Genomic DNA, 12000 nt, shown 5'->3' with positions numbered 1-12000 from the left:
AAATAATTTTCAATTTTCAAAATTGTTTTATCTTTAGTTTTATCTAAAAGGCAACTATTTCATTTTTGGGTCGCCTGGAAGTGACGAACTGGTCGATGTATTTTTTAGGAGGTGCGGCAAAATTGAAATTTTTAGGTTTCCTTATCAACTGAAGTGTTTTGTTAACCACGCCCACATTCCTAATATATTCATATCGTATGTCATTGTTTTGTTAAGCTTGAGTCAGGGATTCATTTATTACATGATTCCATAAAGGGATATGGTGGTCCAAGAAAACGGAGGGATGGATCAAGAGAGAAATGTCACTTTTGTGAGATCGCCAAGCTAACGGCGTTCAAAATCTACTTCGTTAAGTAGCTTCCAAATGATGCTCGAGGAGTTAGGAGGCAATTGAAAAAAATCTTTAAGAGGAATTTGCATTTTTTTAGAAGTGAGACTTGCCAAATTTCAGACTTTACAAGACACAGAATGGCCACCAAGCTGTAGGTTCTGCGGTCATCCCAGTTAAACGTCAAAACTTTCTTTGGATATCACAGACATGTACAGTATTTGTTTTTGCTATTGTTAGTGAATTTTGAAATATTTTTTTCAAGTTCATATGAAATTTTAGCCAATGTGTTGTTTTGATGCTTTCCTCCGCTGTGCCATCACCTTTTATTTTATTCTTTGGTGAGTTTTGGTCTTTGTGGTGAGGGTGAATTTTTTGCTCAAAGATCCAGTTTAAGCTTAAGTTTTATTTAATCATATGGCGCAGTAAAACGGCCTCAGTCAAATAAGACGCTGTACATTAAAAGCTCAAATACAATGAAAACATTAGCTAAAAGGTTAAAACAATTAAAGATAAAAATGTAAATGGGTGACATGGAATCGTAAGAAAAAAAAGAAGAATTGTGAAAACAATCTGGTCATTGCATTGACATATATAGAGATGGACAAACCAAGTCTGTGACATCACCAATAAAGCCTTATCTTCGGTTCTAACGACTTCACCAGTTTGGCACAAGACCACGTTAGTAAGCGGTGATTAATCCAGGTCGATCTGAACCATCATTTCAATGGCAACCACTCTAGCCAATCAGGACTGAGTTTGTTGGAAAGCCACACCCCTTCCACTGAGAGCAGGCTTGGGAGAATCTGTCATTCCAACATTTCAAATGTTTGAAGTGGGATTATTCTGACAAACACAATGACTGAGTAATAACTGTTTACTTCTTAATGCAAGGCTGTGGGATTTTTTTGGAGCCAGAAGGTACTTCCTGTTTGGAACGCGAGGGGGGAGGGGATAATCTGTCCAGTTCTTTCTGTATACTGTCTATGGGTTCTTGACATCCAGGGCTGCTGCAGGACAAGATAACTAAAAAATACTTTAAAGCAAAAGAGAGCAAACAACACTTTGGTTGGACTCGAACATCTCAGAAGTCTGTCATCCACAATGATGTTGTTTTTCATCAGATCTGCCCAACACTCATGGCCTGGCAGTGGACTGGGTGTCCAGGAACCTGTTCTGGACCAGCTATGACGCCAACAAGAAACAGATCAACGTTGCCAGACTGGACGGCTCCTTCAAAAACGCCGTCATCCAGGGGTTGGACAAACCGCACTGCCTGGTGCTGCATCCCACCCTCGGGTTAGACCTACACACTGACACACACTGTCACAAAGCTGTTACATCCTTTAAGACTAAATTTCTCAGAAGTTGATCCTTGACGCCCCTAATATCTCACACACACGCATGAAGAGTCTAGCTTTCAGCTGCGCCTCCACATGCAGTTTTCCATCGACAGTGTGTCTGTCTGCTCTCTGAACCCCCCCAGTCGTCTCCCTCCTTTTATTTTTTCAAAGTCTGTTCGCTCAAATGTGTTTTCATATGAATTTTTAAGAGCTGTCTGTTATTCTTTCGCCTCTCCTCCGTCTTCATCTCCGTGTTTATTCAGCATCATGCCCCTTCCTGCCTCTCTCTTTAAACATTCATTTTCCCCCTTCTGACCCCCCCACCCCCCAGCTCCAAACAAAACCTGGATTCAATCTCCCACTATTCTACCAGAGCTCTGTATTTATAGCTTCACTTTTCGCTGTGTGCTTTTAGAATTTAAGACTTGTGAATAAAAGGTTGCGTTTTTGTTTACTCCCACGTTTCTCGGAAGAACGCGAGCCATTAAACCAGGAGAATGATTGCGTCACGAGGGGAAAATGAGAAGCAGATGTTAGATCCATATGCTTAGACTGTCTGCCGCGCAAACACTTGACACCAGCGAGAGTGGGTGGAGTCAAAGTCAGACAGGCCAAAGTATATGCCTTTGAACACAGAACAGGATGATGTAGGAGTTTAGAAGTCACAGGGGATTTATTTAAAAACACTTTGACAACTATTTAAAAAGCTGGGGTGGAAATGATCAGTTGACAAGTGCGCTAACACAGTAAAAGTCTTTGTAAATGCAGTGGCTGTTATCCAACAATCAGTCAACAAAATAAAGTCATAAAAGCATCAGATAATAAAGATAGAAATCTCAATGCAAATAAAGGTTAGATTGAAGGTAGAGTGGTTTGGATCCAGTTCAAAAGCTCCCATAATTGCTTTTAAACTGTTATTTTCTCTGTCCAACCATCAGGAAGTTGTACTGGACAGATGGGGATAACATCAGCATGGCCAACACCGACGGCACAAACCGCAGCCTCCTCTTCAGCAACCAGAAAGGGCCTGTCGGTGAGAGCCGGCTGCTTTCCCTCTTCCTCTGTGCTCAGACCTGACACCGCACTGATCACACTGCTGCTCTTTTCCAGGCCTCTCCATTGATTTTGACACAGAGCAGCTCTACTGGATCAGTTCAGGAAACAGCACCATCAATCGCTGTAAGCTGGACGGCTCAGGACTGGAGGTGCTGGAAGGAGCTAAGGGCAAGCTGATCAAGGCCACTGCTCTGGCCATCATGGGTAAAACATCAGTCATTGCAGTGATGCTATGGTCACAAATACAACCGCTCCATAGGGAGGCATTAGTAGAATATTCAAGATTTCATGACGAAGATTCCACTTGATATGGACAGCCACAGTCTGTCAAATTGGCGTCGGCCATTCCTCTTTCACCACGCCGTGAATTTGCTGATCCCCGCCTGTCCAAAACTTGTGTTTCTGTGCTTGACGTGGCCGCGTGTGGGAGGAGCTACTAGCTAATATTTTTACCCTGATCTCTACGTGGAGCAGTGTCTGTGTTTATCTCATTTGCAATATATGGAAGACATGAACAATTTGAGAGATTAGGTTTATTTATTGTGAAGAGTTCTACAAAAACATCAGTAATCAAGGCGAATCTGAATTCTTCCCCTTATTCTACCTCTCCAATTGAAATTTGAAGGGAAAGCAGTGTCCAAAGTAGTTTTTTTCAAGGGTAGAGCGGAAGGACTTTGAGTTTGGTATCCATCCGCCGGTAGGGCGAAGGGATTTACAGTTAAATGTAAGTCATGACACGTTTTTGTATTATCTTTTTAAAGTTATAAAACCAATGTTGTTATGTGTTTCAAGGGCTAGGACTAACGTAGCTGACCGGCGGCTATTGATGATGTCATAGAATGGGAGGGATGTCCGAATTTGAAGACATTATTTTTCCGTATCTCTCTGAATACTGTATATAGGGGTATGGGGAGAATTTGGATTCAGCCCAAGTCTCCATGTCTGGGTTTTATGTGATCATTCAGAGACTCTCCCTGTACTGAGTCCTTATGACAGCCATTTCCAGGGTGTATCTGTGTCGTTGTGACCCAATTTGAAGGCTTGCTGTTGTCCCAAATAAACCAGAAAAGTGATAAATAAAAAGCAAAAATAAAATTAGGGGACCTTTTAATTATTGTCTCGATGAAAATGAAAAAAATATCACAAAATTGAGAAGTCCGAGCATTCTGCCTTCCCACCCAGCAGCGGATCTCGCTGTCAGCAGCCAGAGAGCCATTGGCCATCGCGCAACGTGTAAAAATACAACTGCAGCCACCTGCCAACTTTGCTAAAAAACTTGCCTTTAAGTCACCACTGGTGGCATTTTGGGATATGTGACCGTAGTCTAACTATGAAATGTATTTTGAAGACTTTTAAAATCTGTTGTGTCCTGCAGCGGATAAGTTATGGTGGGCAGACCAAGGAACAGACCAGATAGGAACCTGCGACAAGAAAGATGGCGGCAATTGGAAAGTCTTAAGGAACAACACTTCTCCTTTGATGCACATGAAGATCTACAACGAAACAGTGCAGAAAGGTGCCAAATGCTTTGCCTGCTTTTGTTTCAGCCTATGCTGCATTTGTCCCTGATTATATTAGTAAGAGAAACTTGTTGGTGGAAAATGTGTTTTTTTTTGTCCTTTTGAAGGTCTGTGATGTTTACCTAAAGCGCAGCTGCCTCTGCAAGTCTTACTCGCTTTTGCTTCACTTTGTGTGTCTGTCCTTGTGATTTTCTGTTCCCAGGCACCAATCTGTGCAGTAATAACAATGGAGACTGTTCGCAGCTGTGCCTCCCCACCTCCCAGTCCACCAGAGCGTGCATGTGCACTGCAGGATACAGCCTGCGAAGGGGGAAGCAATCCTGTGAAGGTGCAGGCAGGGGTCTTGGGTTTAAACAAATGGATGAATGAATTAAAATGACATGAGAGTCATACAAAACACCTTTTTTCGTGTGCAGGTGTTGGCTCTTTCCTGCTGTACTCTGTGCATGAGGGCATCCGAGGCATTCCTTTGGACCCAGCTGATAAGTCTGATGCATTGGTACCGGTATCTGGCACCTCCTTGGCTGTTGGCATCGATTTCCATGCTGGTAAGACTTTTAACTTTTGTTTTTTCATTTTGAGCTTCACATTAGAGCCCCAGCTTTTGTTGTTTGCTCCCTTTTGTTGTGTCTCATTCTTCGTTTGTCCTTACAGAAAATGATACAATCTACTGGGTGGACATGGGCCTCAGCACCATCAGCAGAGCTAAGAGGGACCAGACCTGGAGGGAGGACGTGGTGACCAACGGCATTGGCAGGGTGGAGGGCATTGCTGTCGACTGGATTGCTGGTAGGCGACACTGCAGATGTGTTAAATATGCACTGCAATCTCAGAAAAATGAAAAAAGTGCAAAAATAGCTCCAATAATTTAGATTTATTGGAGTGTGACACGAAGAAAGCTCTTAAATATGAAACAGAGATTTTCTGGGAAACATTTGCGTTCTTTTTATAAAAAATGTTATTGTGTCAGAATGCCACAAGAGTTATGTAGTTTCACACAGCAGCACTGCGTGATCCACATTCTAATTACAACAACCACAGCGAGGACTAAAAGGTTTTTCTCAGAAAACGGGTTTCTACATCCAGAAATTCATTAAAAAACAGAAAAAACATGCATAAATGTTCCTGCATGCTTGTTTGTTTGAGATGGACTGTAATCAGAGGGACATTTTTCCATAAGTCTGGCGAATTTTCTTGATGGAATTCACCCTTAGGACTAAAGATAAGAGGGACTCTTCTTATCAGCCTCATTCTCTTTGTATTAAAGGAGCACGGCTCCCTCATAAAAACAGGGAATGTGCTTAAACTAGCCCTTGGAAAATGTCTTTTATTTACATTTTCTAAACATCCTTGAACATTTGCAGTTTTCATTTAAAGTCTCACTTCAATCATCTTTTGATCTATTTAAAATGGTAAATGGGGTAGAATTGTATGGCACTTTTCTACCATTCTCGAATCACTTTACAGTCACAGTCAAAGTCCCACTCACACTCTGATGGGGAACACTGGCACCGACCTATAACCACCAGAGGTGGTGTGGGGTTCAGTGTCTTGCCCAAGAACTCTTTGACACATGGACGGGCAACGAAAAGGAAATCAAACCTGCAATCTTCTGATCGGAGGTCGACCGCCCTACAGCTGCACCACAGCCACCCAAATTGTTCCCATTGGTATTTTAATTATTATTATGCTATTTTTAGGCAAAAAAAAAATACTGTTGTTTTTTATCAATAGTTTCTGTCGAGCTCTCAGGTGTTCTCAGAAATGCATTTTTAATGTAGACTTTCTTTGTATATGTCTTTCTATGTGGGAAAAAATACTACAAGATTTTAATTTTAAAAACATTATTTCTATTGGAGTGGGACTTTAATGCCTTGTTTCCACTGAGCGACCAGTATGGTATTTTCAGCGTTTCCATTATAAAATGAAAACGATTCGTAGCATTTTTGATCCCCCATTGGTTGTAGGTCTACAGAAAAATGGAGCGGACCAGTTAAGGTGGAGCTACTGTTGACACACAAAGAAATCCAATGATTGGCGTTCGACCAGCACTTTTCCGGACTCAAGATCCAGGCTGAAAGTTTTGTCCTCTTTTCGGCTGTGTTCTTCTTCGCCACAATCTTCTTGCAAAGGATATTAAATCCTTTGCATTCAGTATTCTCCCCTTATTCGAGGGGGTTAGGGATCAGAGACATACCAAATCCACAAATATGGAGAACCTGCCAAACCCCATCTCACCTCCCCCACCTCCCTCATCTGAAGAATGTCCGTTACCGATCCATACTCCTCAAAGGCACTTCTGATCGTGCTGTGTAAACATTTATTTAAGAAAATTAAAGCCTTGCTCAACATAAAGAGCTTTTTTTCAAATACAGAATATAGACTGTTCAGCAGCGTAGAGGCTAGCTTCATCCATAGTTAACATCTGCTCCAGATTATATTTATCCCTTCATGGTTATCTTTGTCATTTTCGTCCATTTCTGAGTCAGCTGATGCTATTTCTCCATGCAGGGGTACACTATTCAGTTGGTAGCAATTCAGGAACCGCTTCGATCAGCCTTTGACTCACTGTGAAATTTTCTTTAGCATCTAGGTGTGGGTCTGTGTGTGTAGGCTGACGTGCTCCTCATTTCCTCTCCCTTCATCAGAAATGAACGCAGCACCTCCTTCAAACGCAAAAATTTCATACAAGTGTCTTGAGTTTGACGAACAAGGGGAATCACTTGACTGAAAAAAAATCTGTGAATACTTGAAACTGCGATTATTGAAACGCAAATAAGCGGAGTAACCCTTTTTGCAAAGTAACCCATAACCCAAATATGAAGGAAATAAAAGGAGCTGATGCACAACCTCCATTGTTGCTCTTACCTGTCGCTGTAGTTGCACCGTTAAGACACACAGCTACATCATCGGTCTACACCTCTCATTTACCTTCATGATCCAACACTCAATGGGAACGCTCACTTGAATTGCCCAGCCCATTCTAAACCGGCCAGGAGCGGACCGCTCAGTGGAAACGAGTCAAACGTGTTTTTATTCTGCCTTCATTTTTGTAAAGTTGTGTTTGAGCCGATGAAATGCCTCTGCACCGTGCATGCAGCCGGTTCACAGATCATTTCTGATGTGCTCTTCCTGTCCTCTCCAGGAAACATCTACTGGACAGACCAAGGCTTTGATGTCATTGAAGTCGCCCGTCTGAACGGCTCCTTCAGATACGTGGTGATCTCTCAGGGTCTGGACAAGCCGCGTGCCATCGCTGTCCATCCTGAGAGAGGGTGAGAAGAATCACCGCAGCTTTCGTTTCTTTAACCTTCCACTTGTGTTAGCTTTCATCCACTGAGTTCACGGGTCAACCCATGTCTTAAATCAGCTTTAAAATACACTAAAAACAATAACCTGTCATCCCATTTTTTTGTGATATCTTGCTTATCTTGTTAGGCTTCCTTATCTGTATAAATGTTAGTTTTATTATTTTTTTCTGGGGGTCTCTAAAAATAGTATGCCTCTAGGTTTCAATAAAAACAAAAAATAAATAACCTCAAGAGAATCCTGTAAATCTCTGAAATATATTCTCTTGATTTATTTTTCAATTTTGAAACAATAAACTCTAGTAAACTGTATTTTACGGGTCAGTTTCAATCCATGAATATTTTCTTCAAGAACATTCAAAAATACATCTTTTGTCAGTAAAATAACTTTAATCCAAACGTTCACCAAAACAAACAAATCAAACCAATACAAATCACTTCCATCCTCCAAATGTATTAGAATCTAATCAGAGAAAAGTCTCTGTGTGTCTGGATATGCCTGAGTTTGTTTATTTTGTTTTTTTTGCAACTATACTGGACAAATGAGGATCCCTGAAGCTCACATGATAGGGAGTGGAGTTGTCTGTCAGTGTACTGGCTGAAATCCACTTTTAATTTTGGCTCTAGTTATTGCTTATATAACTGGGTCAAAACTGAGCCTAACATCAGAAAAGGACAAATTTTCATCCCGAGCATTTTAGAATAAAACAACTCAAAAATTGAATTTTGTTGAAATTAAGATTCTTGACAAAGTAAACAAAACCTCGATTGAATAAATTTAATGTAATGTAATTCTTTTATGCCATTTAAAGCTTAAATTGATCTGTGCTGTCCCTAACACAAGACCAAGGTTAATTTGATCCAGAGGAACCTGAACCGTGTTTTTATTGCTTCGGCATGCAGGTATCTGTTCTGGACAGAGTGGGGTCAGTATCCTCGCATTGAACGGTCTCGGCTGGACGGCACACAGAGGGCAGTCCTCGTGAACGTCAGCATCAGCTGGCCCAACGGCATCTCCATCGACTATGAGGTACCAGATAACCCACCTTTGACCATTGAGCCTCACAGCAGGAGGTGGACATGCGTGGTCATTCGTGTCCGTGTGGCTGCAGGAGGGACGGCTGTACTGGTGTGACGCCAGAACTGACAAGATTGAGCGCATTAATCTGGAGAATGGAGAAAACCGGGAGGTGGTGCTGGCCAGCAACAACATGGACATGTTCTCCGTGTCTGTTTTTGAGAATTACATCTACTGGAGCGACAGGTGAACATGAAGCCTCACTTTGCACATGCACTAAACCCTCATCTGTTCCTAGTGTCTAGTTCAGGTTCTGGAGAAGAGAAGATGGTATCTTCACATTGACTGCAGTCAAATGAGCCGCCGTTCACATTTCTGTGGTCAAATCAGCATCACTGGATTTTTGGTGTGAGTTTCATCCAATACTTACGGTAGCAGGACTGAGAACGCTGGAAAATCTCCACCAGACTCCACGGAGCTTCTTGATGTGACCACGGAAATGTGAACGGCGGCTCATTTGACCGCAGTTGGAAAGGATTGTAAATCAATGAAAGAGCATTTTGATGTTAGCTTTGATTATTTTATCAAGAACTCTGAGAAACCAATGATTGAATGTATTGATCACAGTCAATAAACATTGGAGAATTAGCTAAAAGAGTCTTTGGTGAACTGGAAGGAGAAAGAATCAGGATTTTGGAGGAAGTTCTGTCCATAAAGATCTTCACTTCAACGTCCCAGCTGACATCCGGATCAGAACCATACGGCTGGACATTACCCATATTGATGGACATTTTTATGTAGCAGGGGTGAAGATTTACGCTAGAGAGACACAGAGGAATTCAGGGACGGGGCTACTCAGCTCAGCTCCACAAGCCACACCCCCTCAGAGGAGATTTTGGAAACAGAAGCTTCAGAAACAAAAATAAAAAATGTAAAAAAATAAAAAAATAAAAATAAAATTTAAAAAAAACAGAAACTTCAGATCAACATGAAAAGATATTTTAAGATATTTAGGTTGTGGGATTTTGGTTAAAAATTTCATAATCATAATTAAAACACAACTGGGAATGTTTTTTTTTAATAAATAGAATGGTCATAGGGGACTTTAATGATGTTTACTGTCATACAGAACCCACGCCAACGGCTCCATCAAGAGAGGCAACAAGGACAACGCCACAGACTCCGTCTCACTGAGAACCGGGATCGGGGTGCAGCTAAAGGACATCAAGGTCTTTAACAGAGCCAGGCAGCAGGGTGAGCAGCGTCCGTCCACAAACTTCTCATTATCCAAACCATTTAAATGCAACACATAACAATTTAAGCCACCTTAAACTTTTATTTCTAAAAAACGTTTTTCTTTACTGTGTTATTAAAACTGTTTTTTATTTTCATTTTTTAATTTAGAATTATCTCTTCTGATTTCTTAATTCAAGCTTTAATTTCAAAAGAAATCTCAGAATGTTGACAGAAAATTTTCAATTTTACTAGATTGTAATTATCAGTTAGTTAAATTAGGTTTAGAGTTTTTTCATGGAAATAAGTTTTGGTTTTATGATTTTTATTTTTTTTAATCATGCTTTTTTTCATGTATTCATCACTTTAATATCAGAAATATTTCTGTCTTTGAACCAGGAATAGTCAGGAAAAATATTAAGATTTCTAGTTAAAAAAAAGTAAACTTTTCCTCTACAATGTCCTATTAACCCTTTAACACCAGAACTCCAATGTTTATGTTCTTTAATTTATTCTAATTGTTTTTAATTGTTAACGTGATCAACTTAATTCCATCAGATTGTGAAGGAGAAAAGTGACACCTCACAGATCCTGTGTCTCTTTCCAGGAACAAACGTGTGCAAAAACAACAATGGCGGCTGCCAGCAGCTCTGCCTTTTCCGCGGCAACAACCAGCGCACATGTGCCTGCGCTCACGGCATGCTGGCTGAGGACGGCCGCGGCTGCCGCGACTACGACGGCTACCTTCTCTACTCTGAGCGCACCATCCTCAAGAGCGTCCACCTGTCGGACGAAAACAACCTGAACGCCCCCATCAAACCGTTTGAGGACCCGGAGCACATGAAGAACGTGATCGCGCTCTCGTTTGACCACAGAGGAGGGGGAGGGAAAGGAGCCAACCGCATCTTCTTCAGTGACATTCACTTTGGAAACATCCAGCAGATCAGTGATGACGGATCCGACCGCAAGACTATTGTAGAGAGTGAGTTTCTTTTTTTATTATTTATGTTTTATTTGACATGTTTCTTTTCTTGTTGTCGGCAGTCTTACCCCACTGGTTTACACCGTTTACTGTAGGGTTGAGCTTAAAAACATCAACAAATCCATTTTTTTTTAGAATTGTAGAACTGTATTAGAATGAGGAAATCCATGAATCAGCTTTTATTTAAAGTCTCACTCCATTCATCTTTTGGTTTATTGTAGGTGTTTCCAGGACTCTTTTAGTCATGATTATGCCGTTTTTAGCCAAAATTTTAAAAAATTGTGTAGTTTTCTAGGACATAGTTTCTGCAGAGTGGCAGGAGTTCAAAATAAATTTGTGTGCGGAACTTTAGTTGGGAGTAAGCCTGCACTCATATCCCATTATCCCTTTGTTTACACACTTTCTCGCTACTTTACAACCCTTCACAACAACCCCAATCTAACATTACTGGGTCCAAAAAAAAAGGCGAATAATACTAGAGCTATCTGCCAAACAGTTTGGAGCCAAATATCAACTCAGATGAGGAAATCAAAGATATTTTTTTCTGCAAGTGGATGCATCAGAAGAATTGCATTTTTTGTCTTTATTCTTAGGCTATGTCCGAATTTCCTCCCCACTCCCTAAGTATTAATAAACTATACAGTGCAGGGCTATCTAGTGCCCTTAATTTCAAAAGCAAAATGTACACAATCACTATTTATAAAATATTTTTCTCTCAACAGCAAATATGACGTCACAGATTTCACAAAGTCAAAAACCTAATAAATACAAACATTTCACAAAGACTTTTGTAATCCACTGTGTTCTGATGATGAAAACTATTATGATTTATTATTAATAAAAAAATAAATACTTTTTTTCACAAAAGTTGTTCAAACGTGATGCATTGTGGTCTATATTTGCTAATTCAATTCATATGTATTTCTATAGCCCAATATCACAAAACAATTGTCTCATTGGGCTTCATGCAGGTAACTGTACAGAAACAGAAGGTCCGTAATAAAATCTAAACAATAGCATATTGCTAAACTAAATAAAACTGGTCATCCCTGTCCTTAGACACTCCTCCCTGGTAAGGAAAAACTCCTAAAAAATCTGATTCAGGAAAAAAAGAAGAAACCTTAAGAAGAAACCTCCACATGTAGGAGAGATCCTCTCCCCGGACGGACAGGTGATTTACCAGGACTGTTAAAGAGGAATTAGCTTATCTGA

The 12000-nt window shown here is 40.7% G+C and overlaps 1 protein-coding gene across 3 annotated transcripts in view; it reads left to right on the top strand.

Moving 5' to 3' along the window:
• LOC112145296 (low-density lipoprotein receptor-related protein 1) overlaps positions 1-12000 on the top strand; it is a 137746-nt gene that overhangs the window by 95598 nt on the left and 30148 nt on the right. For all 3 annotated transcript variants that reach the window (XM_036211862.1, XM_024270442.2, XM_024270443.2), the window contains exons 30-41: positions 1453-1627; positions 2610-2704; positions 2782-2931; positions 4103-4243; positions 4450-4575; positions 4664-4795; positions 4902-5036; positions 7393-7522; positions 8459-8585; positions 8668-8819; positions 9703-9827; positions 10414-10788. In XM_036211862.1, the coding sequence (XP_036067755.1) occupies positions 1453-1627; positions 2610-2704; positions 2782-2931; positions 4103-4243; positions 4450-4575; positions 4664-4795; positions 4902-5036; positions 7393-7522; positions 8459-8585; positions 8668-8819; positions 9703-9827; positions 10414-10788 (1863 nt within the window). The remainder of the gene's footprint in view (positions 1-1452; positions 1628-2609; positions 2705-2781; positions 2932-4102; positions 4244-4449; positions 4576-4663; positions 4796-4901; positions 5037-7392; positions 7523-8458; positions 8586-8667; positions 8820-9702; positions 9828-10413; positions 10789-12000) is intronic.

This window comes from Oryzias melastigma, linkage group LG5, assembly GCF_002922805.2.
Source record: "Oryzias melastigma strain HK-1 linkage group LG5, ASM292280v2, whole genome shotgun sequence".
Lineage (NCBI taxonomy): Eukaryota > Metazoa > Chordata > Actinopteri > Beloniformes > Adrianichthyidae > Oryzias > Oryzias melastigma.
Note: the sequence above shows the minus strand (reverse complement) of the source record. Positions and strands in the feature narration are given on the sequence as shown.